Source organism: Falco rusticolus, chromosome 5 (genome assembly GCF_015220075.1).
Source record: "Falco rusticolus isolate bFalRus1 chromosome 5, bFalRus1.pri, whole genome shotgun sequence".
In the NCBI taxonomy this organism is placed as follows: domain Eukaryota; kingdom Metazoa; phylum Chordata; class Aves; order Falconiformes; family Falconidae; genus Falco; species Falco rusticolus.
In genome coordinates this window covers 67,234,762-67,254,895 of record NC_051191.1, presented here as the reverse complement: position 1 = coordinate 67,254,895, position 20,134 = coordinate 67,234,762, and the positions used below count along the sequence as shown (strand labels likewise).

Here is a 20,134-nt window from a genome sequence, read left to right as displayed (position 1 = left end):
GGGCAGGATAAAACTGAGATGTCACTTTTCCAGATTCATACCAAGTTCTCTTTTATCTAAGTTCATAAATATGAAGCTAAAGAGCCTTTCCTGCTGCATTTGAGGAACTTTTTTTTTATGATTTATATGGATATCAGTGCTTGGGGAAGTGAAAGATTAATACCAGCTGCTTGGTGCCAAGCAGAGGGCAGGCAGCCTTCCTTTGTGCAGCTCTGCAGTTTCTGCTCACCTGCAGCACCTCATTAGCTTAGTTCTGAGCACCAGTGCAGCTGCCAGTACACCCAAACCCTGCTAGCCCAGACCTATTCACCCATATAGCTCTGCTACTGATGCAGAAAGCTGCCTAAATCATCGCTTCTTACTCCAGTGTGATTGTCCATGCAGCTCTACTAATGGACTAGAATCCTGTCTTACTTTTTCCCATGTTATTCCAGTCTTGCTCCTTCACCTGTCTCATCATATGCAGCATCTGCTAGTCCTTCACACAACACTAAGTCTTCATCTGGGTCCTGCAGCATCACTTCCTCCAGTTCTCCATGCCCCTTCCTGAAAATCCAGACCCCTTGCATTCATCTCAGTTCTGCCCAGCAACTCCTACCTCACAAATGCAGCTCTGGACTTGCACAGCAGCTCTGCTGAGCAAACATGAGTTTGCCACCTGGGGAAATACCCACATAAAGGATAAACAAACCACTAAGCTCACTCTAGTTTATCTTAAGGCGGACTCATGGTAGCCTACTGGTGTTATAGCTACTGTATGGACTGCTTGCCATCAGAGATCTCCCCATCTAGCAGAGAGGGTAGTGGTAGTAGACAAAATGTACTGTTTCCATTTAAATAGGAGCATCCTCTTATGGTGTTAGTATCAATAAGTACATCTCTAAAGTTTGTGTCAAAACGGCTGCTGCCGATCTTGTAGCACCTGCCACACTGTCTGCTACAAGAGCTCAGAAACAGCGTGTAAGAAAGGCTAATATATCTTTTAGCTCCATGGACTGTGGTCTGACGGTTGATATTGTGGAAGGCTGCACTTGATTTTAGTAGCATACGTAACTATGGCTGTTTGTTTCAGTGTATAGCAGGAACTGGGTAACAGATAAGACAGCATTTTGCTTGCCTCAGTCAGTATTTTGCTTGCTTCCTGAGCAATCCCACCTGTGGCTTTTTGCACGCTGGCAGAAGTTTCCCAGGCTCGATGTAGCATGACTTCAGAGCTTCTAAACTATCTCTGGAGTCTTCTCAGTCCCAGGTTCAGAATGGGGTCACTTACTCTTTGAAGCACAAAACACAGGTCAAAAGAACTGATTTTTTTGTGTAGTCATCACCACCATACATCACTAAACAAAACAATTAAATGTTAAGTTCTTTCAAAAAAAAAATTGCACAAATCTTCCCTGCTATCTTTCCTTATTGCAGGTTTTGTTAATTCAGTGGATTCCTGAAACCTGTATAAGTCACCAGCTGTTCACCCAGACAGTTGGGAGTGAATGTATATGTTTATATACATTTGAACCCCTCATTCCTTCAGACTTCACTTTTCCACACAGAGATGTATATCTAGAGGGAAAGGAAGACATGTCCTCATGAGGATACAGCTGTATCATTCACATGCCACTTTACCCTACCAATTCCCCATTCAATACATGCACTACACACTCCTCATCCTCCCAACAGCTATCTGGGAATCCAGTGACAGCAACCTTCATCACAGCCTTGTTCTCAGCACTGCTATATTCATATGCTGCCATCGTGGTATAGCTGCCACCTAAACTCCCAGCAGAGCTGTAGAATGGAAGTTTTTTGGGGAAAAAAAGAGGGTGTAACTGCAAGTGAGAAAGACATAAAAGGGTGAGCTAAGTAGCGATAAATAGGAGCTGCTGTCTGGAAGGAGCCAGTGAAGTTTGGAAAGGGGCTCCAAGCTCTTTTCCTGAAGGCTAGTTTCATTCTTGCTGATATCTTTGCAAATGCCACTCTGCTATCGGGAGCCATTCAGGTCCTAACTTTTCTTCATGACTTTAACAAAAGGAGTGGTAGTAGGGAAATGTCATGAAATTGGTCATATTTTAGCGATTTTTTGTGACATATCTCCAACTAGTGCTATACTGGATCCCAAGGGAACAGTTACTAATTGTGCCTCTGGTTAGTGTTCACCTCAGGGAATTCAAAACAGCAGTAAATAAAACCAGAATGGAGAAACAAAAAATAGAGCTGGGCAATAAAGGAGAAAGAATGAGGTCCTGATCTTCTGATGCGCCAAGTCCTTTCAAATGAGGAAATCAGTATACTCCTACAGTACAAGCTGAGAGGAGAAAGTAGCCAACATAAATAGCTCCTTGCTGGGAAGAGAAAGGAATTCCAGAAACATCCAAGGCACAGTCACATCCTGAAGGCATTCCTGCCCTTGTTCCAGATCTCCCTTGCCATCTCTGTCATCACCAAATGCAGCCTAGGTCTACACTGAATGTACCCCTGGATTGTGGGAAATGTATTGAAGTTGTGTAAGAATTCCCAGAGCCTGCCCCCCTCTCATACATGCGTGAGAGCATGTCAAAGAGCACCCTTCAGGTTTGTAAACACTGGGGTCTGCTCCAACACTGAATGAAAAAACAGGCAGGACGGAGGATCCCTATGAAAGTGATGTCCCCTCAGACTGAGCTGATGAAACGTCACCATCAAGTCCCGTACCAGAAACAGGACAGACGGGGGAAGGCAAATGCTCTTATTACTGGAAATTAAAACCTCAGCCCAGAATCCATTAAGCCACACATATCAGTCATGCAAGAGTTCTCCTTGGATGAGGCAGGAAAAATCTGACAGAGCAAGACTCTGAAACTGCGTGAATTGGTGATTGCATATACTGCTGTGATTGTGTCAGGCGAGGAGGGGATGGAGGCAGCAGAACCCAGTGTGGCTCTGTATTTAATAGGAGAACAGGGAGAGGGAAAATATAGCTGTGGGAAGAAACTACATCTTGCTAGACAGTGGTTTCTGGAGAAGGTACTGTCAACTTATTCGCATGCACAGATGTGATAATTACTTTCCGCTTCCTTAGCTCACATGCAGTGCCTACCTCTGTGGGAGGCTTTTCCTTTTGCTCCCACGACAGGAATATTTTTGGTGTCTTCCATGTGCCTGCTGAGCTTTCTCCCATCAAACCAGACTGAAACAACAGACTATAGACTCTTAACCTACCTTCTCTCACTACCCCTCATCATTCTGTGCAACTCACAATGGGTTCATTGCTTCAAGAAACCAAACACGCTCCAGCATGCATGTGTGGTTTCTTGTGCGTTTTTACTCCAACACATTTATAGCACTTTTTTGCTTTGACATATTTTCTTACTGGACTAGCTGCTTTTGGAAACCTTGCTGGACTTGCATGCAATACACGTCCACAGACTGGACAACCTGAAACCACATGTCTCAATTCCTCCTCAAATTCAATACTCAATTTTACCTCCAGCCTCCACTGCTCATTCTTTCTAATGTACCTGATGCCAATCATGAATAGCTGCTAAGGATTTTTGCCCAAGTTATAGAACTTCAGTTGGACAAACCTCTTCCTAGTATCAAGCTGTCCAGGGAGTGAATCAGATTTCAGGATTTAGAGCAATGTAATTTATGCCATAGAAGTGACCTCATAACATTTAACACTTCTTGTCCTGTTTGTCTCTTCCTTTCAAGACACTGTAGCCTACTTCACAGATCAGAGCCCTGGGACACAGGTTTTACTCTCAGCTTTGACTAGCTGGGTTAACTCAAGCAAAAAACTTTCCATGTCTTTCTCCTCTTCTGTAAAATGAGGACTACCTTTGCAGGCACTGAAGTAGTGATAAAGAATAATGCAGAGGAGACAGTATTATTATTATTATTATCATCACCACCATCATCATCATCATCATCTACTTTTACATGGTATTCCTGTCATTCATCCTGCAGCAAGAGCTTGCCATGGTTAAAGGTGTACTAGAGGAAAAGTTTACACACTTGCTGCACTTTGGTAGGGACATAGGCTAGCGGTATTCCACTTGTGAATAAGTGCTTTGCTTTACAAAGCACTTCAGAAAACATAACATTACTGCACATACGTGCTCATCTCTGAAATGCAGGTGTTTCTGGTGTTAGATCTGAGAGTTGGCCATAGCAGCCTGCAATGAAGCCTTGCAAAAAAACTGCAGCAGAAGAATGGCCCTGATTCCTTAGGGTTTATAAATCATATTACCGTTTATGCTTGAGGTAGTGGGATGTAAATTGATCAGTGAGGATTCGCTAGCATCTCAAACCCATCTCACACAAAAGAAAACAACTTCACAAGAAGAAGACAATGAAGAATGGGGCCTGTTGCCAATTAAGCAGGGATGACAAATTTACACCAGCACATGAACAAGAATAACACCTTTACTCTCTGTGTGTTTAAGTCCTGTGAAGGGACACAGGTGGTCAAAGTCCCCAACATCTAATCTGAAAAAAGAGGTGCTAATGCCAGGCAGAGATATCCTGAAAATGGTGCTGTCTGCAGATACTCCACTGTCCTCTCCTAGTGCTCTGGGTATTTCTTGGAGATCTGCCAGACACTGCCCAACCAGGTTAAACTGTATCGCTTTATGAGATCTAATAAACCTCCCATCCCTTAGTGATAGTGATGAGAACTAGTCACATATACTTTGGGCTACAGTAATGGGCTCCTTCCTTAAGCTCAGGAGTTACCTACTGGGGAGGTGGCTTCAGCCAGACGGTACCCGTTCAGGATAATGATCAGTGTGTGCCATTTATTATTATTTTCTCCTGAGTAAGAGGTTTCATAAAAATAGAACATAAAGCCCTGTCATTCCTTCCCTCCCCCCAGCTACACCAAGGTATCATTACAGTCACACACGCAAATGAACTAGGCATTCAAAAACTTCACAGCCTCTGCAGGATAAGATTATGGGGCTCCTGGCCCTTCTGCATTCTATAGTTTCCACTGGGCCCTTTCCCCTTCCCTTTGTAACTCCTCCCCATGGCCGTCCACTCTTCCACCAGCTAGTATGCAGCTGCATACCCCTGCAGAACCCAGAAGTATGGTATACACTATCTTATAACTGCTGCAGAGGCTTTAGAGAGCATGCAGATGTGCACACCACTGGGATGTAATCCTGAGGCAATGCTCCAGCCATGCTTTCAGGCTTGGGATTTGCAGAGTAAGTTAATATTGATTTAAAACTAGCCTGAAGGTTGCCTTTAGCAGAAAGTAAAGATACACTGTAGATGCCTCTCTTCCTCTTCTTCCCCTCTTCCCCTGTCACCAGTATTTCCTTTCTTCTGCCTACCTGTAAAATAACTTGCTGAAAGCAAATTAAGTTTGGCAGAAGTCTGATCCTTCCCTTAAAAACAAGTAGATTCTTTCTTCCACCTCTGGGAGGCTAAATACCTTTAAATGTCTGAGACTCAAACTCTTTGCCAAGACTTTTTATCCATCAGGGACACAACCTGGTATTCCCTATCTGCTTAGCTGCATAAGAGCCGCGGTAAATGAGGTGATAAAGGTGGCATAATAGTTCCAGTCAGAGCATGTCTAGTGAAGTCAGTGTTTTTGTATTCAGCTTTACAAAGATGAGAAACTCACTCCTTTCTTGGCAGAAACAAGGGACCAGCAGAGGATGTTGCTGCAGCTAACATGGGGATCGGTATTTTCCCAAACGAGTAATAAAGAATTCTTGGGGGAAACATTACAGCAGTTGGCTGTGCCATCCCAAATGACTGCCATGGCAAGTATGCACAGAGTTAGAGTAGGCTAATAGCTAACTCAAACCAAGTAGCTCTAGCGGTGGGACAGAAGTCAGTTCATGAAGATCTGTAACATCAGAAGTCATGTACGAGCGTTACCTCACGTCTCTTCAAATCTGAAGGCACATAATTGAGTTCAGCCACCCAGATTTAGTGAAGTGGTAACTCTTAGACTTACCTAGATTGTAAAATAGTGCAAACTACTGATCAGAGCCATGCAGTCTATCTACACCAGGAGTCTGACTGGATATAGTTTTATTGGCACAAAACATTGTAGAAGAAAACTGCTTGAAAAGAGGTCTTTGGCACAAGAACCAGGGAATGCTCGGAGAAAAGGGAGGAGTTTCCTCAGGTTCTTTGCTAGTTCAGATGAAGGTTACTGGTCCAGTGTGCATGGATATCAGCATGGGCCCTCAGGACAAATCCAGATACTCGGTTACTATGGTGAAAGGGGCCATGTGAGTACCTAGGCAGACACAGGCAATTTACTGGTGTTCTACTGGGAATGGATTTGCAAATTAAAAACCAGCAAATGAAAGACAAGGACATTTGTGAGAATTCTGAACTGACTGTAGAGCTGAAACTTTGCCTGGAACAGCCCAGCAGAGGCAGAAACAGTATTCCTGATAGAGGGGCAAAAGCAAGGAAAGACAGGTTTGAGTTTGGTTCTGTAACTGAAGGAGAAAGAAAATTAATAACTTTTATGTACCTGGAGAGGTACTCCCTCTTTCGGAAAATGCTATCACATATAAAAAATCTGTTAAGAACCTCAGGGCCAAAACCACACTGCTCCAGGAGGCAGATCTGAGGATGTTCCATGGAGTCAGAGCCCACCCAGCCACAGCGAGACCAAGATGCGGGATGCTGAGGCTGCAGGAGATGCTGTCAGAGCAACTCTCCCATTGGAGCAGGACAGTGTGAACCACTTCAGAGGACTGCCTTGAAATCGGCATCACAAACAGATTGACAGCAATGTCCTGAACTTTAATAGAAAGGTCAGAATTTGAACAAATATCCAAAGTACAGCAAAACCTGAAGAAAATCCCAAGCCTCCTTAAGATCCATAACAATTTCAGTGCCAATTTTCTACTGCTCTTGAGAATGACATAGATGCTTTAGTGTGTTTCAGCAAACATAAATGAACCTTTCTAGTAGTTACTGTCTCAGCAGCAGCCCGTGCCCATGCACATGTTGGTAGGTGGATTAAAATGATCCGTCAACTTCATATGAAAAGCCAAGAGGAGCAAGAGACTCCATTTGCCAGTGGAAAACCTCCACCTAGGTGCCCTCTGAATTCCTACAGTAATTCCCCAATTCTTTGTAACTTTAATATTCCAAGACTTTTAAGAAGCTATTACACATAGAACACCAGCTCCGAGACAGGGTCACAGATCTGGAGTGGACAGTTCTGCCATTTTGATGTACTGGTGACCTAATTAAAAAAATTATCTAGGGCTTGGTCTTTATTGCCTGGGTTCCTAAGCAAAATATGTTTTCTGTGACCATATAATCTTTTCCCTTTTCCTTCTATGCATCTGTGTCTCTCACTTTCTCTGTGTGGATGTGTATCTGTGTGGGTTCCTACTTTGTAACTGCAGATCCCACTGTGAGTTTCAACCAGGTCTGAGTGAGTAACAGTGACCCCAGAGATACTAACCTCTAACAAGTCCCATGAAAATAGCTGGTGTGGCCTGACAGAGAGAACTTTCTAGGTTCTCCACCGAGGGTAAGGCTGCCATGTGAACTGAAGCTATCACTCCACACAGAAATCTCTGTGTTGGAGCGAGATGTTACAAAAGCCTCAACACCAGGTGAAGCCTAAATCAGAACTTGTGTCTTGTTAGGAATCAGAAAATATAACCGTGACACAAAGCCAAGCTTCATTAGCTCTGCAGCTCACAGACCCCCTTGTTTTCAGTTAGAAGAGTGCAGGAAGGATAAGGTTTGCCATTTGTAATTTCTTATTCAAAATCACTCTAATTACACCAAAGTGTCCACTCTCAGGTGTGACTAATTATGGAAAATATTGATCGCCTCCTATCTGCCTCAGCTAGTGCAACTTCAGAGCAGAAAATAATACCTGATCAATGAGCATAATCTTAGCAAAAGCAATAAAAATAATACCTGTAAAGCCGCAGACTGAGGGTGCATGCACAGGGTAGAGAAAAGAAAAAACATTATCAAACAGACCAAATATATCTTTATAACCCTGCAGCAACAAAACTCCTACCACTTTATATTAAAATACTGTAAGAAAACATTACAAACCTATTATATGAAGAATCAGAATGTTGCTTAATGGTTTTCCCATTGTTCACTGTTATTTCTGTGATGACTTGCTATTGTCAACACTCATTTACACTAGTGGATGTACGTGTATTTGTGTGTGAGGACAGAGACACAAAATCTGGTACAGATCCTCAGGTGATGTAAATTGTCGTGGCTGTATTGACGTCAGTAAAGATACACTGATTTCCTCCAGCAGACGATTTGCTTTGCTGTATATAAAAAGCATAGAAACTAGATGCTGTTTCAACTTTGCTCTTAGACACTTACTGTAGACAAATGCCCATGCAAATATATTCTCTCTTCTATGTACAAATATGCATATTGCCTTGCAGTACACATTGCAAATAATGACAGGAGCTTTATGCTGCTTCCTATGCTGAAATTTATAAAAAGGGTCGTTCCTGATCTATCTGCCCACTCTAATCTGAAACAATAGATCTCAAACTGCTTTGCTACAGATCTTCAAATACATAGAGATGAAAGGGACTGTCCAGCATCACAAGTCTGTTAAAAATAAATTCAGGAGGAATTAAGCTTTGATCTTAAAACTGTTAGTCCAATCCTCTAAGAGATCTTAAACAGCCATTGGGCAGAACAAATCCAATAGGCAAGACTCTCATTTTCTCACCTAGGGCTTAGCTAAATGAAATGACAAACTCTAGAATGGACGAATACAATATTACTAGTTTGTTTCAAGATACACCTCTTTGAGGGAAAAGATGTATATCTGATTTTTAAAAATTGTATGAGAAAGAAAGGGAAAATGGTCACATTTCAGGCTCTGTCTTCAAAAATTACTCTTTTCTTTTTTCTTTATTTGCTTTTATATGGTTCCATGGAATGTAGACCAAGTAGCAATCACAGGCTACTGGTAATTTTATAACAAATGAAATATTTTCCATCTGTTAAACGGAGAAACATTTCTGGCTTTCTATAATGTTTTCCTAAGGGAGAGACAACAAAAGGTTTCATAACTGAGAATGGAAAAAGAGAAATAAACCACTGCTGAACTAGAAAAGAAAGGAGAAAACAGGCAACCTAACAAGGCATTTATAGGGAAAATAACAGGAAAGCAGAAGATTAATAAACTCCACATACAGAAAGATTAAGGGAAAGAGAGTAGCTCTTTTTTACTGTTTTTACTTGGATTGCAAGGCAGAAGGGAAAAAATAAAACTGGGAAATTTCTACAATCTGTCTGTTTGTCTAAAGGTATTTTGGCTTGCAGAAGTGTACTTCATTTTATCACATGAACACTTTTTTTTAATTAGTAGGTAGAAGCCATAATTAACAGAAGACCAGTCTTTGAGCTGACAGGCTCTGGTCTGGCACCATCTAAGGACCAGAATTGCATTCCAAGGCTAGATTTCTCTGGCTTACTCTGACTAAAAGTGCAAATGATTTCAAGTATGGTGTAGGTGGGAATGTGTACAGTCTATGCCTCATATAAGTAGCCACTTTCTGGATGCATAAAATGTATGAACCATGTGTAAATTGTATATTCCTGTGTGCGCATCATTTTATGAAGGACATGGAAGCATCAGTTGCTTGTTTCAATCTCAGAACAACGGATGTCCTTCCACACTGTACATACTGCAAAGAATGGGACAGCCAGCCCAACAGTCACCTGGCACTGAGTCCCTGGCAGGAATTCTCAAGGGCATTGTTAACACCTATTCATTTGGGACATTTTTCCATTTATACCTCTTCCAAACAGCCATGCATGAATTCTTTTGAATGCTAACCGTGTTGCGTTGTGAGCTCATTGCTCCAAAAGCCCTCTCATAGAGCCTTACCTTGGATCTGCCCAGAAGTGACACCAAGTGGGCCAATATGAAGCATATAGAAAAAAGGTACCCTTGCCACCGAGAAGAGCAGCCTGGCTGCAACAGAACATATAGCTGAGTGACATAAAAATATCACCATTTTATCAGAAAAATGAAAAAATGCATTTGCATCCCTCCTCATTTAAGTATTAAAACATTCACCTTTTTTGCTGTTGCTTTCAGCCCTTGATTTCTCTTGTTTAAACGATTGGTATGAGTCTTTGTTACTCCAGGTACTGCTCTAACTGGGCTCAGGACACAGATACACAGATAATACCTGTCCAAAGCACCACTAGGCAGTATTTCACACAGATTCCTTGTTATTACTTCCTGATGCTCCCATCCCACCAGTGAGATTTCCTATAACATTATTTTCAGACTTGACACTGTGCTGCTCTGGCCAGGACCTTACACAGCATCGCATTGGGGTGCTATCCCTGTGGGTGGAATTCCTCATGCCACCTTTACTCAGCAATTTTGTACCTAGAACTTCATTTTGAATCCTTCCTAAGCTGAGACCTTTGCCTTCTCTCACTTCACCTGTTATTTCTTAAATATTATTGTGAATCATGATTTCCATATTTCTCTGCCTGGGATTTTGCTGGCCCTGATGTAGATACAACACAGGTGTGTTCATGTCCAACTATGTCTTAGGCCAATTACAGTGTGAATGGAACCAGTATGGATATATCTTTAAATGGGATGTAGTCACAGAGTCTACTTTCTTTTTTTCCTCTCATTATGCTCTTTATTTCAAAATCATCTAAGCAAGGCTTTAGCATCTACGTAGCTATGCCAATGCAAACCTCTGTCATTCGAAACCAGCTTACAGCACTTGACTCCAAATAACTTTTGATGCTGAAACGGTACATTGCTAACAGGGTTTTGCAGAACCCAGGGCAGCACCAATGAAACTGTTTCTGGTATGAAAGCTCAAAGGAGTTAAACCCTGAGACAGGCGGGGGGAAATCTGAAAGAATGAAAGCAGACAGCAAATGTAGCATTCTGTGTGTGCCCACAGTGAAAGGAATGGGTATCTGGGGTACATAAGCCATTCAGAGTTGTTCCGGTGGTCATTTTTGGTTTTGGGGTTTTTTGTGTTTTGGTTGTGGGTTTTTTTGCTGGTGCAATGCGCAAATATAGCAAAATATGTTAATAGTAAGCCATAATATTTATAGTTATTGTTAGTATCCATTGAAATAAGTGGGATTTTGTCAATGCCTTTACCCTGGAGATAATTCATAGAATAGAACATTAATGCATAGTTTAAAAGAAAAATTATGGAAAACAGCACATCTGCATATGCAATTCATTTTAAATTTATATAATTGAGCTTTTGAAATTAAACAAAAATATAGCAAATAGCCTCAGACCACAACAGCAACTAAGTGACTAACATTGTCCCTTTAACATTTTAAAACTTCCCTCTTTACTAAGATAAAAAATACTGTCCTAAACCAATACAAAATAAAATCATTTTCAGCACAATGCAAATCCAAATGAACTTTAAGACCTCTGGGAAAATGTGATTTTAGAAAATTTCCTCCAAGAATTCTAAAAGTTTGTTTTACATGAGGAGATACCTTGTAGAGCAAACACAGACTAACAATTTAAAGGCAACACTTAGTTTCTTTATGTCATGCTAGACAAATACTGTTTCTACACTTTGTTTTCACTGTTAGTGATGGTTAAAAGAAGACTTTAATGCCACTTAAATACAGAATGTTTGTAAATTGCACCCATGTCTTTTGATGGAAGGAACTATAACAGATTATTACCTATTATTCTAATTGTATTTATCAAAGTGAGTTTTCCAAGTAATACATGGGCTCAAAAGCTAAAGTCCTTCCATAGGCAGAGCTCCTACTGAGAGTTTCACTGATAAAAAACAGCAGGATTTGGGCCATTTAGACTTAATCCGCTAAATTCAACCCTGTGGCACTTCCCTGATACTTAACAAAGGGTACTGGGGATTGGCAAAGAAGGTAGTATTTTGATAAAGAAGGGAAGGAAAATTTATACTCACAGGATTTGATGACACTTTGGGATGGTCCCTCAAGACAAGAGGCTGCCTAGTAAGGGTGATCTAAGCTATGCTAATTTGGCAACCTGTATTTTTGAAGCAAAACATTCCATGACGAATGACCTTATTTTTTTGTTTTTAAAGCTGTGAGGTGCTTATGCAATAGACTGCTAAGGTAGAAAGAGACAGATGCCGCGGAATAATAATCAGCCTAATTCTTGCTGAGAAGCTCTGCAAAAATCTCTCTTTGCCTCTCCTTTCACAGGTAAGCTCAGTGCTACTTTTTTCACACAACAACATGCAGCAACAATTAGTGAGCCTCCTCATAACTCAGGAATTCTTCCCTTTCTAGATATGGGCTTTGATTTGTTCCCTTTTAAAATTTAGGCGCTTTTTAAAAAAAAAAAAGCTTTAAAGAAAGAAAACTTACCAGTTTTTTAAAAGGTGGACGACAAAAATAAGACTGAACTTTTCTTTAAAATAATTGAGATGCTTCATTTGTTTTTAATTCCAAGCCCTTTACAGAAGACTGCCCCAGCTGACAAGAATAGCCACATGTGTCCAAAAGCTGAGGTCTTCACTTCTATCCAGGGACTGAGGTGAGTTGGGCTGCGAAAAAACCCTCAATCCTGACTCAAAATGAGCAAAATCCCTGGGCTGTGTCTGAGGTGAGAAGAGCCAGCACAAGTACACTGAAACATGCTGCCAGAACCTCCTGTTTTATGAGAGGCAGAGGAAATTTCATTACTGGGCAGCGAGAGCCGGGCACTGCCCAGGTGCCGCTTTAACCCTTGCTTTCAGCCACCGCATCCTGACATGCTAAAATATCCTTTCTGTTCTTGTTTAGAGTGGCCATTTTCTGTAGTGAACAGCCAGTTCCTATGTTCTTGGCTAAGAGAAAAAAAAATTAGGTAACACTGAATTTCAGGGTTTACATTAGAGGGAAAAACATGTTCAGGCACAGGGAGGAAGGAAGACAGTGCAGATACCTATTCTGTGTAGGTATTAAAGTATGTCCCCTGGTGTCACACAAAAGCAAAAATACAACTCTCGGGTTGGCGACCTGGATCATAAGGGATACTGGGCATACTGTCAATAGGTGATGAAAGATTCCCTGCCCTCCACCCAAGTTGCCTTTAAGTTAGATTCTGCAGTCTCTTTGATTTCCTTCTAACAGAGATGAGAGGATGAAACCCAGTACATACAATCAGTGGGGGGAAAAAAAAGAACCTGCAGGAGTGAGAAATGTAGACTGTTTTGCATTCTCTGATATTTCCTTTTCTATACAAAGATTTTGGTTTGCCTAAGCTATAGAAGGAAACAGAAGCAGTCTATTTTAATCTTCCTGAGTGAAGAACACTGCAGGGATTGCTCTGTTATCCCCAGCAGCAGCCCTGACTTTCCACAAAAAGGCTCCAACCATCCATCCGTCTATCTATCTGAAATACAAAGATTATCGTATGATATACCAGTGATCAGCTGTGTTCTTAATGCACTTCTCTTTGTGCATTTTGGTATGAAGGAAAAAAAAAAAATCCACAATTCTTCTCCCAATCAAACCCCACCACAAAAAATGCTCAGATAAGGAGGAGGCATTTAGACTTATGCATAGAAATTGATTCTTCGGTCTCTGTAATGACGTATGTTAGAAACTCTGTTCAGAAGAAAGGAAAGCCCTTGCCGATACGATGTTTCTAACAGAGCTTTCACTGCAGGGATTCACTATTGAAAAAACAATGAGGTTGATTATGCATTTTTAGATGGGTTTCTTACTGTTTTGACTTCAGTGACTTAAATTATGCAATTCTGGATTTACACCAATCAGCATAAGTTCAGGATCTGGCCCTACATCTTTTTAAAACTCCACCTATTGCATGATGAATAAGGGCCAGATCCTGCAAATGCTTACTACCTGTATTAATTCTCTGAGTAGCCTTACTTCCTTTAAGTTGTGATTGCAAAATTGAGTCTTACAGCGCAGTATTTTAGATATATGTATCTACCTTGTGGGATTCAAGTGTGCCTAGATCATACATATTCCTTTAATACTAATTTCTTGCCTGATTTTCATAGAATCATGGGACAGATGCTTAGCTGTTACTATGTGGTGTAACTCTACTTACACCATCTGAAAAATCCAGCTTTCTGTTGCAGCTATGCTTGTGTATTCAAAACAAGCATGAGAGAAAGGTCCCTTTTATTTCAACTGTCAAAAGAGACAAGGAAGATGTTTTGGGCTATCCAGTGTGCTGTGTACTTAATTTGTTTTGACATCACTATAACCGAGAGAGTTCATTCTAGGAAAGAAATTGTGATCTAGTTTCACTACTTATATTAGCTTCCTTCTTACACAAAAGAAGCCACATCAGAAAATATGGTCATTCTCCTTCTAACTTCACCAACTCTGGCTTTCAACCAGAAAACATTCCCCTGCTTTCAAAGTGCCTAAACAAAGGAAATTACAATACTGCCTGCAGCTGTAATTACCAGCTGGTGAACCGATGGCATATACTAGATACACAATCCAAGAAAATGTTACTTTCAATAGTAGCCTCTTCCAACACCTATAGTGCTGGAATGCTCATCCTTGTTTACTATACATGCATGCACGTAAAGCATTATCAGTATTCAGTACTAGTAGTCATGCTTTCTCCACTGAAGAGGAAAGACCAGCAAAAAAATACTTTGTCCTTTTGAAGAGCTGGATCTGTGTCAGGTGCCACTCACCAAAAAAAGAAGGAAGAAAAAAAAAAAAAAAAAGCAGACAACCCACACACAAGTGCAATAAGCATCCTAAATGTCAAACATATGTACAGCAGCTGTATCTCTATGGACATATATACATCATGTGCGATACAATGCATACCCTAGACTCCTTAAATCAAGGCGGGCAGGAAAATCCCAGCTCATTCCAGGGATGATGTGGGGGTTTTGACAGATACCAGCGACTTAAGGCAAACAGAAACTGCCACAACGCTGCCGTCCTTTGCAAAGCTCCCTCCTGCCTGGGCTAAACCGCACTCATCTTTGATCAAAGACTTATTTATTGGTGACAGCCGATGAGGGCACGGCCGGGTGCGAGCACCGCAGGTGAGCAGCCCGACGGGCCCCGGGCACCCGTACCGAGCAATGAAGGCGCTGAACTCGGGGGCAAACGCCTCCTGCACGCAGCAGCATCCTGGCTCCTCTTCGCGCTCTGCCCGCTCCCCGCGAGCATGCATGGGGGGGGATTCCCCACCCACCCACCCACCCACGGTCCCTCCCGGTGCAGGGCTGCAGGGGTACGACCCGGCTGCCCCCGGACCCGGGCCCAGGAGGCGCCCGCTACGCGCCCGCTGCCCCCCTCCGCCCCCTGCCCCTCTCACTCACTCCGGTCTCCGGCTCAGGACGCCTTTGCCGATGGTCTGGGGGGTCTTGTGCTGGAGCAGGGCGGCGCAGCAGCCCTTCTCCCGGCCGTCCTTCTCCGCGGGGTGCTGGTGGGGCTGCAGGGGGGCGTGCTGGTGGCCGGCAGCGCGGCCGCCGCCGCCGGGGCCCGCCGGTGCCTGCTTGCCCGGCGGCGGCGGCGGCGGCTGCGCCGGGAGCTGTTGGTGGTGCTGGAGCGGGTCGGGCTGGCCCGGCGGCGGGGGCTGCTCGGGCGGGGGGCCCTGGGGCGGCGCGGGGGCCGCCGGCGGCTCGGCGGGGGCCGGCTGCTGCCCGCGGAGGCTGCGGTTCTCGGTGCTCAGCTCGTCCAGCCGCCGCTCCAGCTCGTCGATGCGCTGGCGCTGGGTGTGGATGAGGCTCTGCTGGTTCTGCACGATGGCGGTGAGCTCCTTCAGGTAGAGCACGGCGCGCACCGGGTTCTCCAGCAGGCTCTCCATGCCCCGGCTGCCGGCCCGGGCCCCCCTGCCCGGCCGCCGGCGCTCCGGCGAGAGCGGCGCGGGCTGCGGGGAGGCGCCTCGCCGCCCCACGCGCACACACACACGCGCGCGCGCGCGCGCACTCACCCGCCCGACCAATGGCCGCTCACTCGCACGCCGCGCGCGCGCTCTCGCGGGAGGAGGCGGGGGGGAGCGGCTCGCGCGCCTGCCCCTGCCCCCGCGCGCCACGCACGGCGAGGCCGGGGGAATGGGAGCGGGGCGGGGCCGGCCGCAGAAGCTCCGCCCCCCGGCCGGGCCGCGCAGGCGCGGGGAGGGGTCAGCGGGACGGGGGCCGCGGGGGGGTCCCGTCCCGGAGCGGGGCCTGGGCGGTGTCTGTGCGGGGAAAGCCGGCGTTTGTGACGGGAAAGCCGGCGTGACGGTGTCCCGCCGCCCGCTTCCGCGCCGGCCGCCTCTGGGTGGTGCCGCCTCGCCCGCGGCAGAGCGGCCGGTGCTTGAGGGGAGCCCTGAGCGGGAGCCGGGTGCGGGCAGTGCCAGCCGGGCCCAGCCAGGCCCCTCTGCGGCGCCCGGGGCGGCCTCTCCAGCACCCGCTCTTCTCTCCTCCCCGAATGACACTTTAGGTGCGGCTGTTCTTTTTATTTCCAGGGCGACTTAGTGATTTGGGTTTTTTTCTGCGAAGTGGCTTGAATAGTGGTGGCTGGTTTTGTCCGCCCTGTTGATAACGGTCCTGTTTTCCCCTTACCTCTTATAAGGCATGCGGAAGGCCGGGCTAAATCTGAACCTGGGGGAAGGAGTTACTGGGGAAAATGGATGTTGGAGGAGTCTGCTGCTTCCTTGCAAGTTTGTCACTCCTTTGAGTCTTCAGTGTCGTTTAGGCTCTTTGGAAGCAAAGTAGGGATTACTGCAGAGTTTTGCTGGGAGGTGTGGGGGCTGTGGATATAATACCACAGAAGTGGCAGGCAGGGCCTTTGTTGTTAGGCTCCGTGCATGTTTCCTGCGTTTCTCAAGAAATACCTTCCCTTGCTGTTCCTCATCCACAGTCTTCAGAGTTCACAAACTTACAACCTTAGTTCTGGGAAACTATCTGTGTGCTTTTTATTATTCACCAATAAGTAACCTGGCTAAGGGGAATAAACTTACTTTCAGGAGCTCCTGTGTAAATCCATTAAGAATTTTGATGATTTCCATAGAGGCTAAAAAAGCAGTCTCCTTTCCAGTCAACTGCAGGTGCTGAAGATGCAGGAGGTGTAACGAGCAGTCAGACCTGGTTTTAGGCAAGCATGTCAGTAGATTTGATTGAGCACACAAAAGATGCAAGGCCACAGAACAAAAAGTAACTGGTTTTAAGTAGGTGAATTTGAACATAGAACTACTCTTGTTTTGCCTTTTCAGATCAGCAAAACCTGCACCATAGCAAAGAGTTCCTGATGTGAGGAACCAAGAAATGTAAAGGAGAATCTCTGTTTCAGATGAGCTGAAAGGTGTATTTCCAGTCTTTTCTGTTCACAGATAGCCTTGGGAATGTAAACTGATGCAAACAGTATCACCAGGATTAGAAGCTGTTCACAAACTCCTAAAAAAGAACTGCTTATTCACAGTTCTCTTGCAAGCACTGAGATATGGCTTTGGGGGATCATGAAACACTGCCATATGTCCCCTGAGTGTTGGGGGAAGACCCCAGAGTGAACTCTAAGGAGCAAGAGCATTCACATCCCACGCACTTAAGATTTTATTGGAAAGTTTTAGGAGACACCCTCCTCTATGTCATTGCCTAGTGTGTCATTGCCTTAATGTTTTGTGACAGGGGATTGACTGAGCAGGAACTGGCATTATTTAGCAAGGAGAGGGATGGTTATAGGGGAATGAGAAAAAAGGCAGAAGCAGAAAGACAGGGGAGGTGAAAACACCTAAGCTATATTTGGGGAAATGATTGTTTGGGAAATTGTGCTGGTATGCTGTCTCCTTTCAGAGGCAGTACTGAACAGCATAATTTCAGTCTTGCCTCACAGAAACAGAGTACAGGGACACCGATGGAAATAACATGTTTTTGGCATAATACATTCTGTGAAACAACAAGGGATGGCCATGAATATGCTCAAATAGGTACGTACACACACCCAGAGCCACCTCATCCCTATTAGGACAGACTTCAGGCGGAGATTTTTTTATCCTGCAGAACAGAAGAGGCTGGTTTAACTCTTAAGGCAAGCCTTGTGCAGTGTTTCATCTTTGCAGTGGACATCACATTCCTTTCCAGCTCAGCTGGATAAAAGCGATGAAGAAATAAGGGTGATAGACATCATACTGGCCTATCCAGGTATGGTCAGCCAGGTTGGGGTGTGTATTCTTAAGGGAATACTAACTATAAAGAAAAAGTCATCCTGGTTTGGATGACTGGGGATGGGGCAAAACAGCTTGGGAAGTCTTGAATGCCTATCAGAAGATGTGACAGAAGATGTGACACACTCCATGGAGCAGACGTGATGTATTCACAGTTTCTGCACCTTTAATTTGGTTGACCAGCCTCAATAGCCTAGTTTCTACTAATAAGTCTTTGTCATAAATTAAACAGAGACCTACAGCCATGGATTGGTAAGCCAAAAACAAGCAGGCTAGGAGAATCAGAAAGCAACCTGTTTCCTGTGAGGGTGTGGTGACTGGTGGACCAAAATGGTAAGACCAGCGCTGACCTTCCAGGTTCCTACAGAGAGCATTTGCCAAAGGAAAATGAGACAGAATGCTTTTGTGCCTACCATGAGAGACTGTGCAAGGATCTCCTTACAAAACTCCAAGCGGTAATACCTCTGTAATAAGAAAATTCAAGGAAGACGGTGTATTTGTTCAGGAGGGATCTGCAAGGATATAACAAGAAACTGAATGTCTTCTTTCACTCAATAAGCAAGAATCCTGCATAGCTAGGAAACACCTCCTCTTTATCCAGCCATCATTGTGTCCCTTCGATTATGCTGCTACAATACCTAGCCTCCATCATTTGCAAAGCTCTGAGCGTTAGTGAAGTAAGCTTTACTGTTCTATGGAAGGTGAATGGTAGGATTGCAGCCATCAGAAACAGGGCAATAAGGACACAGAGTGGTTAAATGACTTGTCAAAAGCCATGCAAGAAGCCTGGGGGACGATGTATCTCTGATTTCAAACATCTTTGGCATTTAGCCCAATCTTCAGGACATTAAATACTGCTGCTTCTCTCTTTAGGAGAGACGATACCTAGAGAAAAACAATGATGAAGATAAGAAAAGTATGAATTCTGTTAAAAATTATTTTTGCCATAGATAATTTGTTGTTATTGTATTTTTCAAAGTCCTGAGTCTTTTCAGTCCATTCCAGAAAAAAATTAATGAATAATAATGGATTAAGTATGTTATTATGGAATAAAGTGCTTCCCTTATCCACTTAGCAAGGTACTTGGGCATTGCACAGACAATTACAAATAAAGTGCAGCAGTCATAATTAAAGTAAGTATGCATTATAAAAACAAAACAAAATGCAAATGAGTCAGGCCCCAGGATTTAATGGAAAGGTCTAATACTACAGGCTTTAACTTTGTATTTATTTAGCTATTGAATTCTGTCAGAGTAGAATGAACGCATAAATAAGGGTGTACTAATAAGCATACATGATAGGGAAAGTAGTACCTTATTCACGTATTTCATTTGCAGAAAAAATTTCACTGCAGAGTGTTCTTGTAACATTTTCTGAGAGGTCCTAATCCTACTTTAATTTGCAACAGTTCACTGAAACATGATGCAAACAAATCACTCCAGCCTTTTGACAGGTAGAGACTTCCCGTGTTTTAACACGTGAAATTCTGTTCAAGGCACTTCCATCCTTTCAGTTATGCTCTATCTCTTCTGGACAGGAGCTCCCCACAGTAAATCCAGTCAGTCTTCTTCCCACTTCATGCATTTGACCCCATTCTCCTCCACCTTCCATGCCCAGGCCGTGCAAGGTAACAACTTTCTCCTGGTAATTCAGCATCCAAATTCCCACCAGTTTGAGATGCAGGGCATACAGCTTAGGTTCCCAGCTATGATTTTATGGTCTTCTTGTCATAAGCTTATGAGCTTATGCTAAGGTTTTTCGTACTTCTATAAGGTATTTGTTTCAATTGTCTTTCTTTTAGGAGGAGAATTGTGTACAAGCATATCCAAATACAACAAAGATTATTAGTATTCAAGGTCAAGTCCTTAGTACTCAAGAAAAGGCAGATTTCATGCTGGTCAACCCACCTTAATTTACCTAATATTTTCTCCCCTGCTTCCTGCCTCTCAAAACCATGGCAGAACCTTGAGTGAAATCCCCATAGCCAGAGTTTCCCACCAGATGTGTTCTCATCCAGTTCTTAAGAAAAATGTACAA

The 20,134-nt window shown here is 43.8% G+C and overlaps 1 protein-coding gene across 5 annotated transcripts in view; it reads right to left on the bottom strand.

The window, feature by feature from the left end:
• IQSEC3 (IQ motif and Sec7 domain ArfGEF 3) overlaps positions 1-15,862 on the bottom strand; it is a 106,952-nt gene extending 91,090 nt beyond the window's left edge. For all 5 annotated transcript variants that reach the window (XM_037389484.1, XM_037389481.1, XM_037389486.1 and 2 more), the window contains exon 1: positions 15,273-15,862. In XM_037389484.1, coding sequence (XP_037245381.1) covers positions 15,273-15,760 — 488 coding nt within the window. In that variant the 5' untranslated portion in view covers positions 15,761-15,862. The remainder of the gene's footprint in view (positions 1-15,272) is intronic.
• Between the last annotated feature and the right edge of the window lie 4,272 nt (positions 15,863-20,134).